The 21,027-nt window shown below is 42.9% G+C and overlaps 1 protein-coding gene and 1 long non-coding RNA gene across 6 annotated transcripts in view; one reads left to right on the top strand and one right to left on the bottom strand.

Annotated features, from left to right (window-relative positions):
- Window positions 1-348: 348 nt before the first annotated feature.
- On the top strand, window positions 349-16,662 carry LOC114020247. The gene is made up of 4 exons (XR_003565100.3): window positions 349-567; window positions 1,634-1,719; window positions 2,352-2,549; window positions 16,163-16,662. It is a non-coding gene; the product is annotated as an uncharacterized LOC114020247 (long non-coding RNA).
- Window positions 16,407-21,027, bottom strand: part of DDX46 (DEAD-box helicase 46) — a 51,244-nt gene continuing 46,623 nt past the window's right edge. For all 5 annotated transcript variants that reach the window (XM_043521385.1, XM_037906151.2, XM_043521386.1 and 2 more), the window contains 3 exons: window positions 20,016-20,160; window positions 19,199-19,272; window positions 16,407-18,406 (listed from right to left, as the gene is read on the bottom strand). In XM_043521385.1, the coding sequence (XP_043377320.1) occupies window positions 18,359-18,406; window positions 19,199-19,272; window positions 20,016-20,160 (267 nt within the window). In that variant the 3' untranslated portion in view covers window positions 16,407-18,358. The remainder of the gene's footprint in view (window positions 18,407-19,198; window positions 19,273-20,015; window positions 20,161-21,027) is intronic.

Here is a 21,027-nt window from a genome sequence, read left to right on the forward strand (position 1 = left end):
TGGGGCGGCAGTGGGAATGGGCAGTAGGATGGGAGTATAGATGGAGGGAGGTCCTGGGGGGCAGTGGGAGAGTAGATGTGGGAGGGGGGAAGCACTGGGGTCGGGGGTGGGTGCTTCAGTGGGGGTGTATCAGGAGATCCGAGGGGGAGGGGGAGATTCAGTGGGGAGTGTACATGGAGGGAGGTCCTGGAGGGCAGTGGGAGAGTAGATGGGGGGGGAGCTCTGGGGTCGGGGATGGGTGATTCAGTGAGGGTGTAGCTGGAGATCCAGGGGTGAGGGGGAGATTCATGGGGGGGGAATGGAGGGAGGTCCTGGGGGGCAGTGGGAGAGGAGATGTTGGGGGGGAAGTTTCATGGAGGAGACTTGGGAGGAGATTTGGGGGGTTCTTATCTGACTGACACCCTGAGTTATTTTCTGGTCTCTTTTCTGTCACTTTTATTTTACAAGGGCAGTTAGCTGCAGTGGAAATGATTATCCCGGAGTGGTCAGACTTTCTCACAGTGGCTGTTTGTGCTCGGTTCCCATCCTCAAGGATTGAGGAACCCCAAATCAGAGCAATATCATTTTGTATGTATCCACATTTTGTGAACAATGGTGAATAAAAGAAGAGTGATTTAAAAGGACTGAAAATTTGGCATTGCAAATTGAAATAAGACAGGACTATCTCCTATCAAGACTCCAGCAAACTGGCCTGACTGGAATCCATATCATGTTTCCGAGGCTTGGTCTCTACACTGTAGAGTTAGGTCAATGTAAGGCAGCTTAAGTCAACTTCACTCTGTAAGCGTCTACACTACAATGTTGCTCCCACCCAAATAAGTTGCCCACTACACTGACCTAATAACTAAACCTCTACAAGAGTCACAACGCTTAGGTCGATGTAGTTAGGGCAGCGCAGTGTCTGTGTAGACACTGCGTTACTTACATCATCTGTTGGCTGTGAGCCCCACAAGGAGTTCACAGCTGGAGCCCCTCTACTCCAGGGTTGATAGCCAGAGCTGTCAACCCCACACAGGGCTCACAGCTCCAACTGCCAGTCCCAGGCGGGAGGACTCCAGCTGTGAGCCCCAGGGAGCGGGGGCTCCAGCTGTCAGTGCCCCACAATCCCCACACACTGAAGTCTGTGGAAGCACTCCCGGTGAAGTTGTGCACCACCAACAGAGGGGGCATAGTGTGGACATGAACCACTGCAGTAATTATTGTGGTGTCTGTGCATCAACGTAATTTAGGTCAACTTAATTTTGTCGTGTAGACAAGGCCCAATTGTTATTTAAACTGGAAGCTGAAAAAGAGCCACCAAACAAGAATGCACCTGTGACTTTTTTGCCTGCATATTCAAATATTAAAAAAGGATTTTAATTTAAAAAGAGAGGTGTGGCCAGCTCTGATAATGACTTCCTTTGTGGCCTAGGGCAAGTCACTGAACTACTGTCTCAATTTCCTAATCTGTAAATTAGGGAGAACATTTGGCTCTCTCAGCAGAAGTGTAGGATTAAGTGTAGAGAGGATTAATTAGCTAGGGTGGTAAAACACTTGGGAGATGAAAAGTGCTAGATAAATCCTAAGTGTTGTTTTAATTTCCTAACTTGTTAAATACAAAAACATATGTACTGACACTCAGCATTGTTGACAGCTGACCGAGTATATTCTGAGTTTCTCTGAGAAGCACCTCTGAAGGTTCTGATATTGGCCAGTGCTTGAAGCAACATACTGGAGTTGGTAACTAGCGTTTCTGATTCTGTGTGTCCAATCCAGTGTTTCTATATATCTATTTAGGCGCATATGTCTGTTTTAGGCCTCCATTACCATTGTATCTGAGTGCCTTGCAATTTTTAAAAATTAATTTAATCTCCTAATAGGCCTGTGAGAAGTAGGGAAGTACTATTTATCTCCATTTTACAGTTGGGGAACTGAGGCACAGAGTTCACCCAGGAAATCTGTGGTAGACCAGGGAATTGAACCAGTGTCTCCCAAGTTTCAGGCTAGTACGGGACCATCCTTGCTTTCCTGATCTATGTAGAAATTGACAACACTGTTCTCTGCCACTAATTGCCTCTCTATTAAAGACAAGTAAAATTACTGATTTATTTTACCTTAAAATAAAATCCCCTCTAAAAATATTTTCTTTCTGGAATGTGAAGGGTTAAACACAATAGGAAAAAGCTGCCTTTTATTCCCAAGCAATGTTTCCATTGCTGCCTTTAGAAGGGGTGCTGAGGAGTTTGATGGGTTCTCTTCCAAAGGCCCAATAATGCTCCCCTTGCAATCCCTGAGAGAAAAAAATCAAGCCCTAAGACTGTATTAAAAATAATTTATTGAAAGATTGTTGTTGTTTCCCCCTTTCCCTGCAGATTTCCAACAGGGAAGGCAGCCATTGCTCTAACATGTATAACCCATAAGTGTCTGGGTACATGCATCATGAGCCAGTACAGACTTGCAGCACTACCAGCAAATGAACTATTAAATTTTAATCTGCTGTATTTCTTTTAATGATGATTGAATCCTGTGAAGCCTGAGTGTGCAGTTCCCTCATCATCTCTTCTCTTCAGGTAAGCTGTTTATGAACCAGACTCCACACACTCATCTCAGCCCCTTTAAAGTGTGAACAGCAAATTCCGCTTGAGATTTTGAAGGAGATTTAAATGCCAAATGGGCTAATTTAGGACCTAAAGTCAATGGAAGTTGAAGGCACTCAGTGCTTCACAGCATTAGGCCTTTAGTTATCAAGGTGAGCCATGTTACTCTATAGAGCTACCAACTGCTGATTTTTGCCTGAATTTGCTAATGAATGCAGCTGCAGCAGCAATAAGGTCAGAAGCTATTCTGCCTAAGTGCTGCTTTGTCCAATGCATGGACTAGTTCAAGTTAAAGGTCCTGGATTTAAATTACAATAAACCTTAAAAGGATTGAGTCGCATGTACCTGAAGTTGAGTGCTAAGAGATGTACTGTGTGACTCAAATGAGACCTTAAAAACAAACAAGGGTTTGTTAGCACTGATTAGACATTAAAGTCCTGTGGAACTTTTTGTAAGAGTTTTTCCAGCACTGCTATCCAAATGTTTCCCTGCTCCAGTGTTGTGCAATGTCCTGGCTGCTGTGGTCCACCCCAGAGGTATATATCATTTCCAAAATATGTTGTGGTCCTTTGGGATGAAGGTTGCTATACAAATGTGAGACATTTATCTTTCCAAGACTATGATCCATGTTGCCCTCTAAATTCACACAGAATAAGGTTTTAATCCAAAGGAATGACAGAGGTAGAATAGTTGCCTCCTTGCCTTTTTTGTCCAAGGTTTGTGGAATTCTTAACTTCTGACATTAGGAAGTAGCATGGAAGAGAAGCATAAAGATTTTTTTTTTTTAAAGTAAAAGCCGCTTTCATCCCTGCATAATGATTTAGTTTAATTATTTATGTGACTTTCTGCCATACTGGATTTCATTCTTACCTGAGAGGCACCATATCAAATCAAAAAGAATTAGGCTCCAAGTACTTCCTTGCTACCTTCCTTTACATTATTTCCCCTTAGTTTCCAACCACCCCCCGCCCCCCAATTCTTTGAAATCAGATGAACTCCTGGCATGCTTTATGGCCCAATTTCCCTACAAGCAATCTCTGCTCTCTGACCTCAGCAGAATCAAGCATTGGCTAAAATAACGCATGCAAGTGAATTTCAATAGCATTTCCAAGCACTGAACTGTTGCATCTCTATAAAGAGGGAAACCTAAGTCAGCCTACTGCTAAAGCTATCACCGTGAGACTGACAGCAAGATCTAAACATTTGACCTTCAAGCTGGAAATGGATTTGTGGCTGTACTAAGTCTGTGTGACTGATCTGTATTGTTCTGTGGGCAAATTAATTCCAGGTGATCAGTAAGGCAACCCTGGTGCCCATACTGCTCAAATGTTAGTGCGGTAGCACTAATGTCTGGGTTTCTAGTTTGCACCTTGTGTTAACAAAAAACCCCAAACAAAAGAATTTGTGTGTTACACTATCTGATTTTCTGAAAACACTCCCCAAGATCTGCAGTTTGGCCCTTATTTACATTGTAAACAACTTGAGGCAGGGACCTTCTCTTTCTGTCTCCAAAGCACCCAGGCTAATAAAAGTTTCCATCTCTATGGAAAGGGGAGGTGAAATGCTACCTTTTTCCCCACCAACCCAAAAGAGTGGAGTTCTCCCTCTACCTGTAGTATCCCCACCTACCAATGCAGCTTGTAGTCTCACTGAGGGACATGGCAGGGAATTTCAATTTGTAAGAGGAGGGTTTGGGGAAAATATATTCCTTATATTTTCCTCCCACACACACACACATCCCAAAAATAGCTTTGCAACATTCTCTCTTTACACAGGAGTTGGGACCACAGGTGGCAGAGAAGGAAGAGGAAGGGATGTTGCATGTACTCTTAAAAGTAGGGTGTGGGTACATTTGTGCTGCAGCTACACTTGCCTGGGATCTCATTCTTGGACCACTCCAGCTGTGTATTCATGTCTGTTTAATAGTAAATTAATAAAACCCTTCATTTCTAGAAATGCACTGGGCAGATGCTAACACCCACATGCAACCAGGGCTAATGTTCCATTTAAAGGTAAAAATAATATCAACTTCCTGGCTTAGGGTTCAGAACAAGTGTGCACCTGCATCTACTGTTATGGAAACAGGGTCACAGAGTAGTGGTGACCTAACTAGAATCGTAGAACTGGAAGGGACCTTGAGAGGTCGTCTAGTCCAGTCCCCTACTCTCAAGGCAGGACTAGGTATTATCTAGACCATCCCTGACAGGTGTTTGTCCAACCCGCTCTTAAAAATCCCCAATGATGGAGATTCCACAACCTCCCTGGCAATTTATTCCAGTGCTTAACCACTCTGACAGTTACGAATTTTTTCCTAATGCCCAACCTAAACCACCCTTGCTGCAATTTAAGCCCATTGCTTCTTGTCCTATCCTCAGTGGTTAAGAAGAACAATTTTTCTCCCTCCTCCTTGTAACAACTTTTTATATACTTGAAAACGTATGTCCCCTCTCGGTCTTCTCTTTTCCAGACTAAACAAACCCACATTTTTTCAATTTTCCCTCATAGGTCATCTTTTATAGACCTTTAATCATTTTTGTTGCTCTTCTCTGGACTTTCTCCAATTTGTCCACATCTTTCCTGAAATGTGGTGCCCAGAACTGGACACCAGCCTCCAGTTGAGGCCTAATCAGTGCAGAGTAGAGCAGAAGAATTACTTCTTGTGTCTTGCTTGCAATACTCCTGCTAATACATCCCAGAATGATGTTGGCTTTTTTTGCAACAGCATTGCACTGTTGAACATATTTAGCTTGTGATCCACTATGACCACCAGATCCCCTTCTGCAGGACTCCTTCCTGGGCAGTCATTTTCCATGTGTGAAACTGATTGTTCCTTCTTAAGTGCAGTACTTGCATTTGTCCTTCTTTAATGCCTGTGATAGTCTTATTTAAGAAACACTATCAACATAAAAATTATACACCCTTCTGTATTATGTTACCAATAATTCCTGAGATAATCAGAACTAAACATTTTTTAAAATCTAAATGTATTTTCCCTCCATTTATGCTGGCTGTAAGAGAATCAGCTGCCTCCCAAGTACCCCCCTCATGGCCAGGAGTGCCTGTGCTATGCCCTGCCCCTATTTTTCCCTTCACCAGGGAAATGGCACAGTCTCTTTCAATCACAGCCCTTCTTAGGGCAGCTTTTTTTTAAAAAACAGTCTTCCACTCAGCCTTAAGCTGGGCATACCTCCGCCTTCCTGAGGAACTGTGCTGCCCGAAACCCTCTTTCCTTGTACCTTCACACTGCTGTTCCCTCACTGCAAGAGGCCCCCTAGCTTCCCGCTGCCTTCTTATTCTGGGATAACCTGATTCAAGGCAGGTGTGGCTCATCCCGCGATTAAGCCTGTTTCAGATGAGAATTCTCAGTGAAGCAATGTTTGGGTTGCAATCACTGCAAGGCAATGGCCCTTTGTTTAAAAACAATTGTTTCCACTGGAACTAAAAAGAAAATAAAACAAACAAATCTAACACTTATTTTCTTATTTTTACAAAATGTGCATTTTGGGGCCAAATTTGAGTCTAAGTGTGTCTTTTTAGTCTTTGTGTTTTTGGAAAGAGCTCTAGGCAGAAGGTTTTTTCCCCCTCTGCTCTGGAAGCCAGAATTTCTTCTGCAAAAGCCTGAGCTTAAGATCACAAACTCGTTAAGCTGATACCATATTTGGAAGAGATCTGGGTCAAGAAAAATAATCAAAAGGGAAGTGCATTCCTCTTCAATCATGTGACTGGAACAGACTGCACGCGTGCACTCAGGCTCATTTTATGATCAGCTAAAGCAAAGGGACAGGACACTGCTCTAAGAAACAGCAGTCGAGCTTTGGTGCAAGTGGGAGATCGGGAGGTGAACTGGCATCATACCATTTCACACTCTAAAAACCTCAGTTTTACTGTCTTATTTAAAAATGAGCTATGCTGGTTTGGGAAAACCTTTAAGCATAGAGGTGCACAGCACCATCCATGGATAGTTTATTATCTGCACAAACAACCAGATATGTAGGTTCCCATTTAGGTCCCCATCCTGCATGTACACATGTGCTTAACTTTAAGCATGAGTAGTCCTAGTGAAGTCACTGGGACTACTCATACGCTTAAAGCTAAGCACATACATTTGCAGGGTCGTAGCCTTGAGCTGCATCCTTGTAGAGAGCTATGCCATCTTTTCATATTATCCCAGCAAGCTCCCGGATCCAGGCATTACCACTTAATTTCATCTTCTTGGGCTATGACAATTGCAAACTTTTAGCCAAATAAAGCAATTTACTTTAAAATATAGTTTTTGTGTCTAAAGCTAATTGGGCAATTCATGTGAGAAATTGTTCCTAAAGCTACAGATACATTGTCTGCAACCCTCACAACATTTATTCAGTTACCAGCTATATACATATTGAAAATGACAGTACAATCAAAGCTGTACAATTAAAATCTCAAGCACTCATGACACTGAACAGTTAATGTTCTAATTATACCCCTAACTGGGCCAGTTGCACATCCATTATAATTCTGGATACACATTTTACAGCATAAAGAGTAGTGTATTAAATTACCTAGTTCACCATAACACAGGAAGGGAACCAAGGGCACCAGAACCTTTGTAGATGTGGGGGGGAGGGGCATGCCCCCCACTTTAATATAAGCATAGTTCAAGGGTGGGCAAACTGGTCTGACCCATATGTTCTTCTGTTCATTTGATCTGCATATGAAGTAAACAGATGAGGTGGGGAACAGAAAGGTTTACATCTATCCAGATAAAAAGCTAGACATTTCCTGGCATCCAGCATGTAAAGATGCTGCTCCTCTGGGGTTGAATGTGGCTTAGAGAAGAACCTGGTTCAAGTGAAACTGGGAAACCACTTTAGATAAGAACTTAGGTTGTAGTTGCAGGGTCACATTGTCTTTGGAAAATTGCATGGAAGGAGGCTCCACCTGCAACTCGCACACTCTGCTAGCAGATGTTATCACTACAAGGAAGGCAGTTTTCTGACACAGAGGGAGGAAAGAAGTCACCAGAGGCTTGAAAAGAGGTTCCATAAGAGCCACTTAAATGGTATTAAGGTCCCACAAAGGAACTAGCTCTTTAACTGGTGCATGAAGACGAATGACTCTTCTCAAGAATCTCACTGCCACAGAGTTTGACAACACAACTCATGAATAGGTGATGAAGTGCCAAAATTGCCTCCATATGGACACTGAGTGAACTAAAGTGCAAGACCAGAAGACTGAAAGTGTAACAGGTACTCCAAGATGTTCTGGATAAAAGCCAGTTGAATTCCCCTGACGACAAAAACATTGAACTCCCCTCACGACAATACTGAGAATCTCCTCCACTTAGCCGATTAGGCTGCCCTGGTGGAGGACTTCCTACTGTTAAGCAAGACCTGCCGGACTGTCTCCAAACATTGTTTTTCCTCTTCATCTAACCATGCAGCATCAATGTTGTGAGATAGGGCGCTGAACACTGGATGCAGAACCTGACCATGATGCTGAATCAGGAGGTCAGGATGAAGAGGAAGAGATATGGGAGGCCGAACCAATAATGTGAGGAGGTCGGAGAACCAACATTGTCTCAGTCACACTTAAGCAATAAGAATGAGCCTGGCATGGTCCAATTTCAGCTTGAGAATGACCTGCAGGATGGTTGGAATTGGAGGAAAGGCATACAAGAGTGCCGATTTCCAGCTCAGGTGAAAAGCATCGGTCAAGGAGTCCAGACGGAGACCCTCTTTCAAGCAGAACAGCTGGCATTTCTTGTTGTCTCTCGTGACAAACAGGCTGACAATCAGAATGCTCCAAACTGCAAATATGGATTGCAGTATGCTGGGCTTCAGAGACCACTCGTGAGTCAGGGAGAATTTCCTGCTGAGATGATCTGCCAGATGATTGTGGATCCTAGGCAAGTGATTGGCCATAGGGATAATGTTTTCCCTGATGCAAAACTGCCAGAGCCTGATCACCTCCTGACACAGCACATTGGCATGGGCTCCCCAATTGTGTTCACGTAATATGTTGTGGTGGTATTGTCAGTGAGTATGAGAACCTTTGAGCCCCTGATGTGATCCTGAAAGCTCTGTCAGTCATTGTAGATGGCATGAAACTCCAAGAACATTGATATGCAGAGAAACTTCTTGTTCTGACAATAGGCCTTGAACTTTCAGCGAGTCCAGATGTGCTCCCCAAGTCCCTATTAAGGAGGCATCAGTGACTGTAGTCCTGGTTGGCAGAGGCCATGTGAAAGGGATTACATGGCACACACCGTCCTGAATTGCCCACCACCATAAGGAGCCCAGAATCAGTGGAGGCAGTCAGACCAGCATGTCCAAAGGATATCGATTTGAACAATAGACTAACTTCAGCCACAGCTGAAGAGGACAGAGTCGCAGCCTCCCATATTAAATTACTTGTGTATACATGGTCATATGTCTTAGCAACCTCAGGCATACTCAGTCTGTGGTTGAGTGGGGAGACTGCAGCTCCAGCCATAGGCGGTGGATCTCCTGGAATCACTCAGTGGGTAGAAATGCTCTTGAACTTGTAGAGTCTATCCGGGCCCCAATGAACTCGATTCTTTGCATTGGAACCAATGCTGACTTCCTGCTGTTTTGGTTGACACCTAGATACTCAAGCAGGCATAGTGTGAAGTGAACACGAGAGAGGACTTCTTCTCTGGACTTGCCACTCAGTAATCAATCATCCAGATACAAGAAGATATGAGTTCCCTTCTGTCTGAGGTATGAAGTTACCAGAGTCACATACTTAATAAAAACCCAGGGAATAGAAGACAGGCTGAAAGGCAGTATGGTATACTTGCAGTTCTGGCCAGCCAAGACAAACCTGAGGAGCCTTTGTGGCTTGGGAGGATTGTTACATGGAAATATGCATCCTGCAGATCCAGAACAGCAAACCAGTCATTTTGATTCAAGGTAGAGAGGATAGTTGCTTGGGTGACCATATGGAATCTCACATATCTGATGTATTTGTTGAGATCGCAGACTCAATAATAGGTCTCATCCCTCCATTGAGCTTGGGGACCAGGAAATACCAAGAGTAGAATCCCAGCCTCAAATGCAGCAGGGGGACCTCCTCTACAGTCCCCAGAGCCAGTAAAGACTGAACCCGCTCGAGGAGCAGTGTCTCGTGAGAAGGGTCCCTGTAGAGGGACAGGGGATGGGGGAGGGAGTGGAACTGTATGACATAATCCGATCTGACCATGCTTAGGAGCCAGTTGTTTGTTGAAATTGAGTCCCACTCACTATTAAAGCAGGTCAGCATGTCTCCAATCAGGGAGGACCAAGGAGGAGAGGTTACCATTGGATCGCTGTCCTGAACACACAAGTCAAAATGAGCACTTCCTAGGTGCCGGGGGCAGGGCAGTACCTAGTTAAACCCAGAACCAGAGGACCTTCTCCTATGTGATCTGTGACTCTTTCTGAAGTAGTCCCGCTGCTGCACAGAAAGGGAGGATTGTCCAAAAAAAACCAAAACAAAACAAAAAAACCCCACACCACTGCAAGCAGTATTGCTGCTGTGGCTGCTGACCATTATGATGACTTCTCTTTGTGGTGAGAGATTATACTTCCAAAACATGCAAAGTTTCTCAGGAGTCTTTAGACGAGGGCAAGTTTTCGTCAGTCTTTTCTGAAAACAAAATCCAGCCATTGAACGGTATGTCCTCATTGGTCAGCTGCATATCGGGCACAATGCCAAAATTCTGCAGCCATACGGCCTCCTCATGACTACAGCTGATGACATAATCCTGGCTGAGGCATTCAACATGTGTAGAGCTGCCTGCAAGGAGGTCTTGGCTGCCACATAGACTTCTGAAATGAATGCCTTAGACCCTTACCTGGAGGGTTCTTGTAACCTGTATGTGAACTTACACATGGCCACCCAATTAACAAATTCATATTCTGAGAGCAGTGCCTGCTGGTTCATGATGCACATCTGCAAGGAAGAGGAAGTATAACTGTTTCTCCCCATCAAGTGCATTATCGTGGACTCTCAGTCTTTTGGTGTGGATTTATACCTTCTCTGCTGAGTCCTGTCATTTCCTGCAGTCACCACAAGGAAGTTAGGGGCTGGGTGGGAGTAGAAAATGTCAAATCTTTGCATGGGAATGAAGTACTGTTTCTCTGAACATTTCACCATAGAGGGTAATGAAGCAGGGATATTCCAGAGGGCCTTTTCTGGCTCCAGGACAGCCTCATTTATCAGGGGGCTAATCTCCTGGAGCTGATGGTTAGAGAATATCAAACATTATGTGTATTCTCCTGGAAGAATTCAGCCTGGATACCCAAGATAGTGGCCACACACCTCAGGAGATCCTGATATACCTTTAAAGTCCTCAGGCACCAAGGGAGAGGAAGATTCCAGCATGGTAGAGTCCAGGGAGGACAAGGACGTGGTGTACTGTGCCAACAGTAGATCCTTTTCTTGTCCCAGAGATCCAGTCAGAAGAGCCCCATAAGTCCCAGGGGAATTGACTCAGTGGTCACTTGCAGTAGTATAGGAGCGGGAGCCACCATTGGGACCAGTGATCTCGCTCTGGAACAGGTGAAGGAGTGGGACATCAGGGACTGAGGAGTGTCCCAGGGATTCCAGGTAGGCCACTGGACATACGGATAAGGCATCGATGGCCAGTAGGCACCAGGCCAAGAGCTTCTTTCTCAACTGCAGGACAGATGCCAGTCTCAGTACCAATAGTGATCCAAGGGTTATCTCTGGTGCCCATCCAATGAGGATGACGACCTCAACCTGAATCTTGAGGAATCACAGAGGTTCAGTGGTGACAATGGGAGAGCCAGACACTGGCAACAAGGATGGTACCAAACTTTATGGTGGGATCTGGTGCCAAGACAATGATGGTGCTGAAGGATGCACCAGCATTGAGGGGGCCTTCAGTGCCAGGCCCAGCATAAACTCCATAGCCTGCAGCCTAAGTGGTGTGAGCTGTGTTACCAATGGATCTGACGGCTCTGACACACAGTCAGAAGGTGCCAGAGGCATAACAGAGGACAAGCTTTCAGAAGCTATAGCACTAGAGACCTCCTGAACCAGCAGAGAGCCTGGGACTGAGAGTCAAAGAAGGTCTGAAGCCACCTCATATGCTGTCACAATGGTCAGCACGGGTGCCAATGTTGTCAGTGCTGGACTCATCTGATAATCCATGCCAGAACCAGTCAGACAAGGGCCTCTGCCAAAATGGGCCTCATGGCCTGCTCCAGAAGGTGCTGCTTCAAGTCTCTTGTCACCCGACTCCTCTTAGTGAATCACTTGCAGATGAAGCACTGCTCTTTAATGTGTCCCTTGCTGAGACACAACAAGCACCTCATATGGGGGCCACTATTGCAGATAGCTGCCCTGCATGAGGGACAATGCTTGAACCCTCATGAGGACATCACACAGTGGAGCCAACTACTCTACTAACTAAACTAACACTAAGGTACTACTGTTACCACCGTATAAAAAAAAGTTATCAGAAAACTGAGTGTAAAAGTGTGAGGTGAAAACTTCACACAGAGCTTTGACTCTAGCCACGGGCAGCGAGAAGGGATTGAAGGAGCCAGGGAGGTGCCACCTTTATACAGCCAGGGGAGTGGCTATGGCTGCAGGCAATGAGTGCCACCCCTACGAATACTGCTAGGCAAAGTTCTCTGTCTCCGATGCGCAGGGCATGCACACCCACGTGGAACACACGGCTGCATCTACTCAACGAATGTTCGCGATGGAGCATGCCCACATTTACATTTCCCATCTTTTGGGATTCTCCCTGTGCAACCTTCATGTTGCTTTTCTGCAGAAATTCTGGAGCTAGTTCATTGACCAACAATTGTGCACTCCAGCAGCCACACACATGCGCAGCACAATTGTGTTTAAATGTTTTCTACTGAACATGCTCAGTATTTGATTTTCTAAAGAGTAATTTCTCTGTTAAATTATCTTAAAGGCAGTAGCCCTCAGGCAGGGACCATTGGCATGCTAGGTTTTAAACTTCATCCATATTTGGAGCAGCCCTGTGGTAGCTCTATGCCAACGTGAATGTGCAGGGATTTGGAGGACTCTATTATTTTTTAATAAACCCAGATGAACTTTCTGCTAAAAAAAAAAAAAAACAAAACCCTCCCCGTGTGCCTCAGGCAGAGCATGGCACTCAGATGCTATATAAGAACACAGAACATTTCAACTCAGAAGCTGAGTATTTGAAAATGATGAGCATGGGAATCACTTCACCTCAATTGAAATTCAGGTGTTTCTGTGATAAAAAACATGGCTGCTGTTTACATGGACTGAATATTACATATCCAGGGCAGGAAGTTAAGCTACTGGTTAGGGCTGTTTGAGATGGAAAATAGATACTGACTAACAAAATGATTTTTCTAGGAGATTGGGGGAATCAGAAAAATAATGGAGGAGTTTTACTCCTGGCCTTCACTGAAAGTAGCTGTTAATGTGTGTGGCAATAGCACAATCAGTTCTGTACAGTATGCTACACTGATACTTTTATGGCTCACACCATCATAGTATCAGAGTGTCTCACAATGAATTTATTCTTATAACCTCCATGAGAAGTAGGGTGGTGGTATCTGTTTTACAGATAAACTGTGGCAGAGATTATTAATTGACTCCGGGTCATACATAAGAACGGCCATACTGGATCAGACCAAAAATCCATCTAGCCCAGTATCCAGTCTTCCAACAGTAGCCAATTCCAGGTGCCCCAGAGGGAATTAACAGAACAGGTAATCAAGTGAGCCATCCCTGTCGCCCATTCCTAGCTTCTGGCAAACAGAGGCTAGGGACACCATCCCTTCCCAACCTGGCTAATAGCCATTGATGGACCTATCTTCCAGTCTGTAGCAATGCCAGGAATTGAACCCAGAGCCTCTGAGTCCATTGGCTTAACCACAAGCCATTCTTCCCAAGTCCCTTAGTCACAAATTATACAAAGGAAGGGCTGGGAAATAAGCCTCTTTTCTTCAATTTCCACTTAGGTGTATAAGCACAGATTTTACTTCCACATGACAAGCTAAACTATATATCTGAGTAGAGACAGAGACTCTTAGGTTTCTAGAAAACATATTTTGTACTTTTGAAGCTTTGTAGTGTCGTGGGGCAGCAGATATTAATAGTTTAAAAAAAAAACTAAAATAACAAAAAAACCCTACTCACTGGAGTGGTGAAACACAAAAATCACTCTTGTGACCACTGCAAGATTTTTTAATTTAAAAGATTAAAACTGCTGCACTTTTTGATTACTCTAACATTAATTATTAAATATATGCAATGTATTTTGTCCCAGGCCAGCTGCCATAACCTTTAGGCCACAGACTGCCAGGATGCCTCCTTGAATCATCCACCAGAAAGACCCTTACCAATATAAAATCAAAATATTTCTCCAGAAAGCAAAACACACTTGTGCTGATTTTTGCTGTGTCCCATCTTAATATCTGCAGCTTCTTCCTGACACTCACATTGTCCACCTCCATACAAAGCACATGCAAAAAGCATCTTCTTAGCCCATCAATCTGACCATTTCACCCCTCCTTTGAATCCCTTCCCAAGCTCCCCCACCCCCTTTGAGTGCAATTAGATCTCTGGGGAAGGGACTGTGCAATTTATAAATACTGCAAGTTACATCGCATAATTCCAGGCATCAGAGTCACCATTTTCACATTTCTATTGCACTGCTGTGCTCATGAAGGTACAAACCCCAGTACACAACTGGAAAGCAAAGCAGAGGGGTAGCTCTTGTGCTCATACCACCTCAGGAACAGATTCAGATCATGTAATTAGCTGCCTCTAATCCAGTCATTGGACCCTATACTATTCTTATATTCAGACACCCGTTCTGATGTATTCTGAAAAGGCCACTAATGTGAATTCTTACATGCACAAACCCAGTCAGGGTTTCTGACAAAGTAAAAGAATTAGGCCTAGACTGCGACTTGGAACCGCCCTTTTGCTTGTGTTTGCACAGCACCTAGTACAATGGAGTCCTGGTCTCAGACTGGGGCACCTAGGCGCTACTATAATTTCAATAACAAAAGGCACAGTTGTGAGCAAGGAGTGCATAAACTTAACTGACCTAAATAGTCCCTTGTGACTCCAACATCCAGCTGATACACAATTCCTCCCTATTCAGGATTGGAGAGCAAGAATTTGGTTCCAGCCAAAACCAGCAGCAAATTGTGACTTCCACTATGCAAGTCCCATTGTGCTGGCCAGCCAGCGGAGCCAAGGCTCTGCCAATTTTCCACTTAGCTGCTGGGGAGGAGGTGCAGGGAGTAAGTGCTTACTCCTGTGGGCCCAGCAACCCAAGGTACGTGTAGCCAACATACAGGTATAAAAAGGATGTGCTTGTTCTCCCCTCACTCCATTGCACAGGTACTTAGGCCTGGTCTACACTAGAGTTAGGTTGATGTAAGGCAGCTTACACTGATCTAACTCTAAGCATCCACGCTAAATGTAGCTCCCACCAATGTAAGTTGCTGGAGGGGAGGGATAGCTCAGTGGTTTGAGCATTGGCCTGCTAAACCGAGGGTTGTGAGCTCAATCCTTGAGGGGGCCATTTAGGGATCTGGGGCAAAAATTGGGGATTGGTCCTGCTTTGAGCAGGGGGTTGGACTAGATGACCTCCTCAGGTCCCTTCCAGCCCTGATATTCTATGATTCTATGTCACTACATAGAATGCTATGCCTCTTGTGGAGGTGGAGTTACTTAGGTAGATGTAGTTAGGGAATCATTACTTACATCGCTTGTTGGCTGTCAGCCCTGGGGCTTGAACTGTCTGTGCCCCGGAAGCACTCCTGGTGAGGACGCACATCGTCAACAGGAGCATAGTGTGGACGTGAAACACCTGTAGTGGCTGTACATCAATTTAACTTGACTTAATTTTGTAGTGTAGACATGCCCGTAAAGTCACAATCTAGCCCTCAGAATTAGTGGTTAGTCATGATCAGGAGGGATACTTCTGCACTGCACACACTGTGGAATAAGCTGGTAAGTATATAAGGCAGCCTGGATCTACCACTAGTCAGGACAAGAGATGCCACAAGAAGAGGAACCCCAGGCTATTAGCTGCTGACAAAATATGATTACAGCGAAACGTTTAAAAAAAGTTTATGATCCAGCATCACTTTTTTTCTATTTCTGCCCAAAATACAATCGCTGGAGGATGTTTTGCTTACTCGAACACCAAAACTATAAGGAAAATATAGGGAGTTGGGAACACACTCTCTTTGGAAAGTGTGTTAGATAACAGAGCAAAAAGGGTATATTGCTCAGTTATCTATTATATTGCCTTTTTTTTTTTTTTTTTTAAGATACAGTTCCAGTTCTCTTCCAGCATCTGAAAGGGGGCGCATCCCCCAAGGAAGCAGCAGTCATGTTATGGTTATCAGAGAGCTGGGTCCACTTCCATGAGCACAAAAACAATTAGGAAGAAAGATTTAATGCAACAATTTTACTTCATTGTTTTCCTCCATATTCTTAGCCTTGTTGTCACGATAGCTTTTTCCCCTTCATCTCAATTTCTCTCTTTTTTGCCTTAATTTATTTCTGTTAAGAGTTTGTCTCATTTTTTTCCTCTCTTGCAGATTGCTGGCCCTCCCCATCCCAAGTACCCAAGCACCTTCAGTGATGTTTCTCTTGCAGCAGTTTTACTGTCTGGTGTCTGTCCTGCTGCTTTTCATTCCATTCCTAACAAAGATTCTAATGTAATGGTAGTGAACATGTTTCCCTACACTTAAAGGAGCAGCTACAATTAGTGAGCACAGAGCTGCAGTAGAAACAAGTGCAGAGGCACAGCAAACAGGGCAAAAACCATCATCGGAAAGAGCATTTCAGAAAAAACACATGGACATTATTTTTATTTAGAGGAATTAAAAAAAATATGAATATTGACATTGCATTTAAAAAACCTTGGAAGATTGTACATTGTCCAACCTCGCTGAAAATCCAACAGCATTGAGCTGGAAATCTCAGAAGTATGTCTATCAGAGCTTTGCTCAGTAGATATCATCACGAACATTTCAAACCAAAGACGTTTAAAAAAAAAAAGTCAGAATGCCTGAACCTGAAAGTGCTCTACACCAAACATATCAAAACCCACCACAACTCTGGGGGACATTGCAATTTACAGCACTGTCAAAAAGTTAGACAAGTCAGCACAAACTGTGTGAAACATCTTACATAATAAATAATCCTAACTACGAAGCCTGAAACATTTAAAGGGAATCTGATTTTGAAAATATCTGAGGTTTTGTTTGAACTTTGAGAAGATTTTCTTATATGTGCTACTTCTGGCTCAATTCAGGTGTTTGGTTTTGTTTAGTTTTTTGTTTTGTTTTGTTTTTTAAACTTTCTTAGGTATCGTATTAAGGTTGTTCCTGGCAGAGCAAATGTATAGTGCTTAGTGGATATGGCCGGTTTTCTCTTTTTCTACATCTACAAATGTATTAGTATCTCAAAACTGGAGTGGACTTCAAAATATTTGATTTTTGGAAAAAATGAATTTATAACCATGATGCAAGCATTTGATTTGTTCTTCACTAGGGTTAAAGCAGTACATACACATAGCTATTTTAAAAGTATATATTTTTCCTCCACGATGTCAGGTCAGGAAAGCTTTCTAGAAAAAGCCTTGTAAGTTTTCATCTTCTTGAAAGCTTTTTCAGCTGCTAGAATGACTCAGTCTGTCACTTTGGTTACAGATAAGACAAGAGGTTAAAAAAATTAAATCTTGACAGTAACAATGTGAAATGTTAATGACTTCTGGGGATGAGGGAGAAGTGGGTTCAAAAAAGTTGACTCCCAGGAAGCGTTCACGTTCCACCACTGCAATAAGGGTCGTTTGTGGAGCCAACCTACAAAGCTAATTTTTTGTCGAAAGCCATTCTCTAATAGTATAAGAACAGTCATCCTGAAAGAATCACATTAAATGTATATATAACACTATAAAAATGTGTCAAACTTTATGCTTGATTACAAAAGTGGTTTCTCTCTTTTGCTGAGATTTATTTATTTTATTTACTAAAGGTTGAAGAATGGGAACAAAATCAAATCCTAAAATGCTGACATTTAGAGAAAATCTGAAAGCCATTTTTGTACTACAAAATGTCTCATTTTACAAGAAACCCAAAGATTTAACTATTCTATTCCCCAAATGATAAAGGCAAAGTAGGAAGTAAAAAAGGATGGGGGGTGGGGTGGGGAGGGAAGGGATATTTGTAAAACTAAACCCTAATTGTTCTAGGACAAAATTCTAAACTCTGATCAGCACAGGGCTCTCACTGACATCAATGGGGGTTCTGCAGAGGGAATGCATATGGAATAGGGCACAGAGATGCTACAGATTAGGGAGGAAAATTCTGCTCTTATATTGGCTGTTTTACTACTCCACAATAAACTTAAAAGGTGTGAACTACCCCTAAAATATGAAGTTGTAAGTACACCCTAACAAATTCCAAAGCAAAGCCAAAATAATTTAATTTACATTATATCAGAATGTCAGGAAAATTAAAATCTGTTTTATTCAGTAGTTTTACAGTGAAAAAAACTATATAAACTATACTTTTCAATTACATCATGCCCTGACAAAGCTGGTCTGCTTTAAGACTGCTAACCTTAGTGAAGAGAATGAGCTGTCTCAGCAAATATCAATTTTGTGTTAAAATGTCAGCAAGGAAAAAATAAAAATATCTTAATTTACAATAAGCAGTGTGAACACCAAAGACAACAGAAGCCACGAAGTGTCAGACACCAGCCGCTGGCAGACAGGTTACTCCAAATATTTACAGAACTTTGTATCTTCCTTTGTTGGTTGGTTGGTATGAGTTTTGCTGCAATTAAAGAGGAAAAATAAGTCAATCACAGCACTAGTTGAACACAGACAAGTGAACAGCTGAATCATTCAGTATTAGAATTGCTCCGCAATAACCCTTTCTTTGACAGCTGGAAGGAATTTTTATGTAGAGTTCAGCAATTTTAAAAACAGAGCAAAGCTAGATCAATAAAGGCACAAGAGCAATGGAACCCATGAGCAGCTGGGTTGAGAAGCGTCTGCTACCAGCAGTTCTGCCTGAGTCTAACGCAATATTATTGTAGGTTGCTCCACAAAAAGCCAAGGCCTGTGCTTCTGAAGAATTCAGAATTCCAATCTCCCAAGGCAATCCTGATTTGAAAACGAGGAGCAAGATAACTCTAAATACAGAAGACTACTGCTCCTGGCATGCTGCATGGAGCAACTAACCTCAACACAATACAAACAACTAAAAACAAGAGAAGTTAAAAACCAATCTGTTACATGCCCAGCTCTGCCTGATGGAGCTAAAGCCAGGAAATGAACTGTTTTGTGAGGTAAGAACTAGCCCTTAAAGTGATGTCACAAAATTCTGCTGATGTCTTTTGTCTGCATAGAATACCTATGAGCCTGGGTTGACCCATAGAACAGAGAAATGTATTTTCTTTGCTGTTCGCCAGTACAGCGTATTTTAGATCTGCAGCTTCCTGTCCCAGATATTAATAAAGATTTATGCTCTAGCACTGGTATAAACTTTCTGAAACATGTACTTGTAAAGCTTTAAATAGCCAAGCACATTCTTCTGAAATACAGTATACTGTATTTCACTTACCAGTCTGATAAGTTCTTCTTTTATAAGCCTCGTGATTTCTGCCTTTGCTTTCTGCACAGCCAGTTCATTGGCACCTGGAGACAGAACAGGAAGAAACAAAATATTAGAATCTTTTCCACACACAACGCCGAAAGAGTAAAACTGCAAGTTACTTCTAGTAGCACCGTATAGGTTGCCAAATGCATTTTAATAGTTTGCAGTTGAACTCTCTACTAGTGTTTATTACCAGGGCCGGTTTGTTTTTTTAAACAAAGGACATACTTAAAATTTTGAGTCACATTTCACACTACCCACAAACACCTAAAACAACAGGTTACTTTGCAGACAAACTCACATCAGCAATAGAGCATGCCAGAGTAAAAGTAAGATTAATTGGGCCATACGTTGCAGACAATAGATTTGAACAGGTATGATCCCTGCCCAGTGCTGCTGGATAACAGCACCATTTTGTCTCTTCTCCATGGCAACTCAAATAAGGTCGCTCCGTTTCCTCTCATTTTTTAGCACCAAGTGAATTCTTGTTATTCTTTTTTTGAGTATTTTCATATACAGCCACCATGTAAGCAAGCACCTTTACTCTGGGTAGGATGTAGGTCCCGAGACGTCTTCACATCACCATGATCCAACTGGCAAAAACTATCGAGACAAATGAGTGGCTTCCCTGGGTGCCCATATTTCCATAACCAACAATGGTCTGGAGTGAGGACCCAAAGGTTACTACAATAATGATTATGGTTACTACCACAAGGATTCTCATGTCTAGTTTCACACTGTACTGAGGACATTTTTTTTTAATTTAAATATCTGTCGTACTTACTCTCTATAGCCAAGTAAATTTTTCGTTCTCCTTCCTTGGGTTCTTTGCCTGGAGGGAAATACGTTCCTCTGATTGTAATGGCAGCTTCAGAATATTCACTGATTCTCTGCAGAGCTTCCTTGGAGGTAACCTTCCACCTAGCAGTCTGCACAAGAAAAAGGTGTAGGAAGAGGAGCAGCGAGAAAGACATTTTATAAAAGAGGAACCAGAGGGTTAGCTGACATTCTAGACAGAAAATGTAACAACAAAATTATATGGTGAGAGCTATTTAAACAGAAATGTGTTCCAGGGCAAATGGGTTTTAATCAGTTCTTTTAAAAAAATGAGCACCCACGTCCAAACAAATGTATGCTATAAAATACATTAGCACTGCTACCCCTTACTTCAGGGAAAGAAGAAGAAGAAGAAAGGTGGAGGAAAGAGAATGATGGATGTACGGGACCACTGGAAAGAGCTTGCCAGTGTTTCCATTTCACTCTGTGGGAAGTTTAGAAGCTCGAAGACTGAAGTGTGAGAAAGAGTACTTCATTCACTTGGACACTGAGATTTCAACAGAAATAATTGCTAAGACACACTTACAAATTCTTTTCAAGAATGAGACAAACTGCTATCTTGTGTATCACCTACTATGATCTAGTGTACAAAGCTAGGGGCATATGAAGAACAAACTCAGGGCTAGGATATAGCCCATACTCTGGTTATGTGCATGCAGTTTGAGTCCCATTGAGAAAACTCATGCAATTATAGTAAACATTTACACTGTACTTGCATTAGGAAGAGCTGGCAGAAAAGAGCAAACTCGCATCTCTCTCACTAATTCTACTAGTCAGGCGATTACTCTTATTTGTATTAGAATAGCACCAAGAGGTCCAATGACTGGCCAGGGCCCCATTGTGTTAGACAACGTACAGACAGAGAGCAAAAGACAGTCCCTGTTCCAAAAGGCTTACAGTGGAGATTTTTTAGAAGCATAAATGGCAGTTACGCACTTAATTCCCATTGACTGAGTTAG

Source organism: Chelonia mydas, chromosome 8, assembly GCF_015237465.2.
Source record: "Chelonia mydas isolate rCheMyd1 chromosome 8, rCheMyd1.pri.v2, whole genome shotgun sequence".
In the NCBI taxonomy this organism is placed as follows: domain Eukaryota; kingdom Metazoa; phylum Chordata; order Testudines; family Cheloniidae; genus Chelonia; species Chelonia mydas.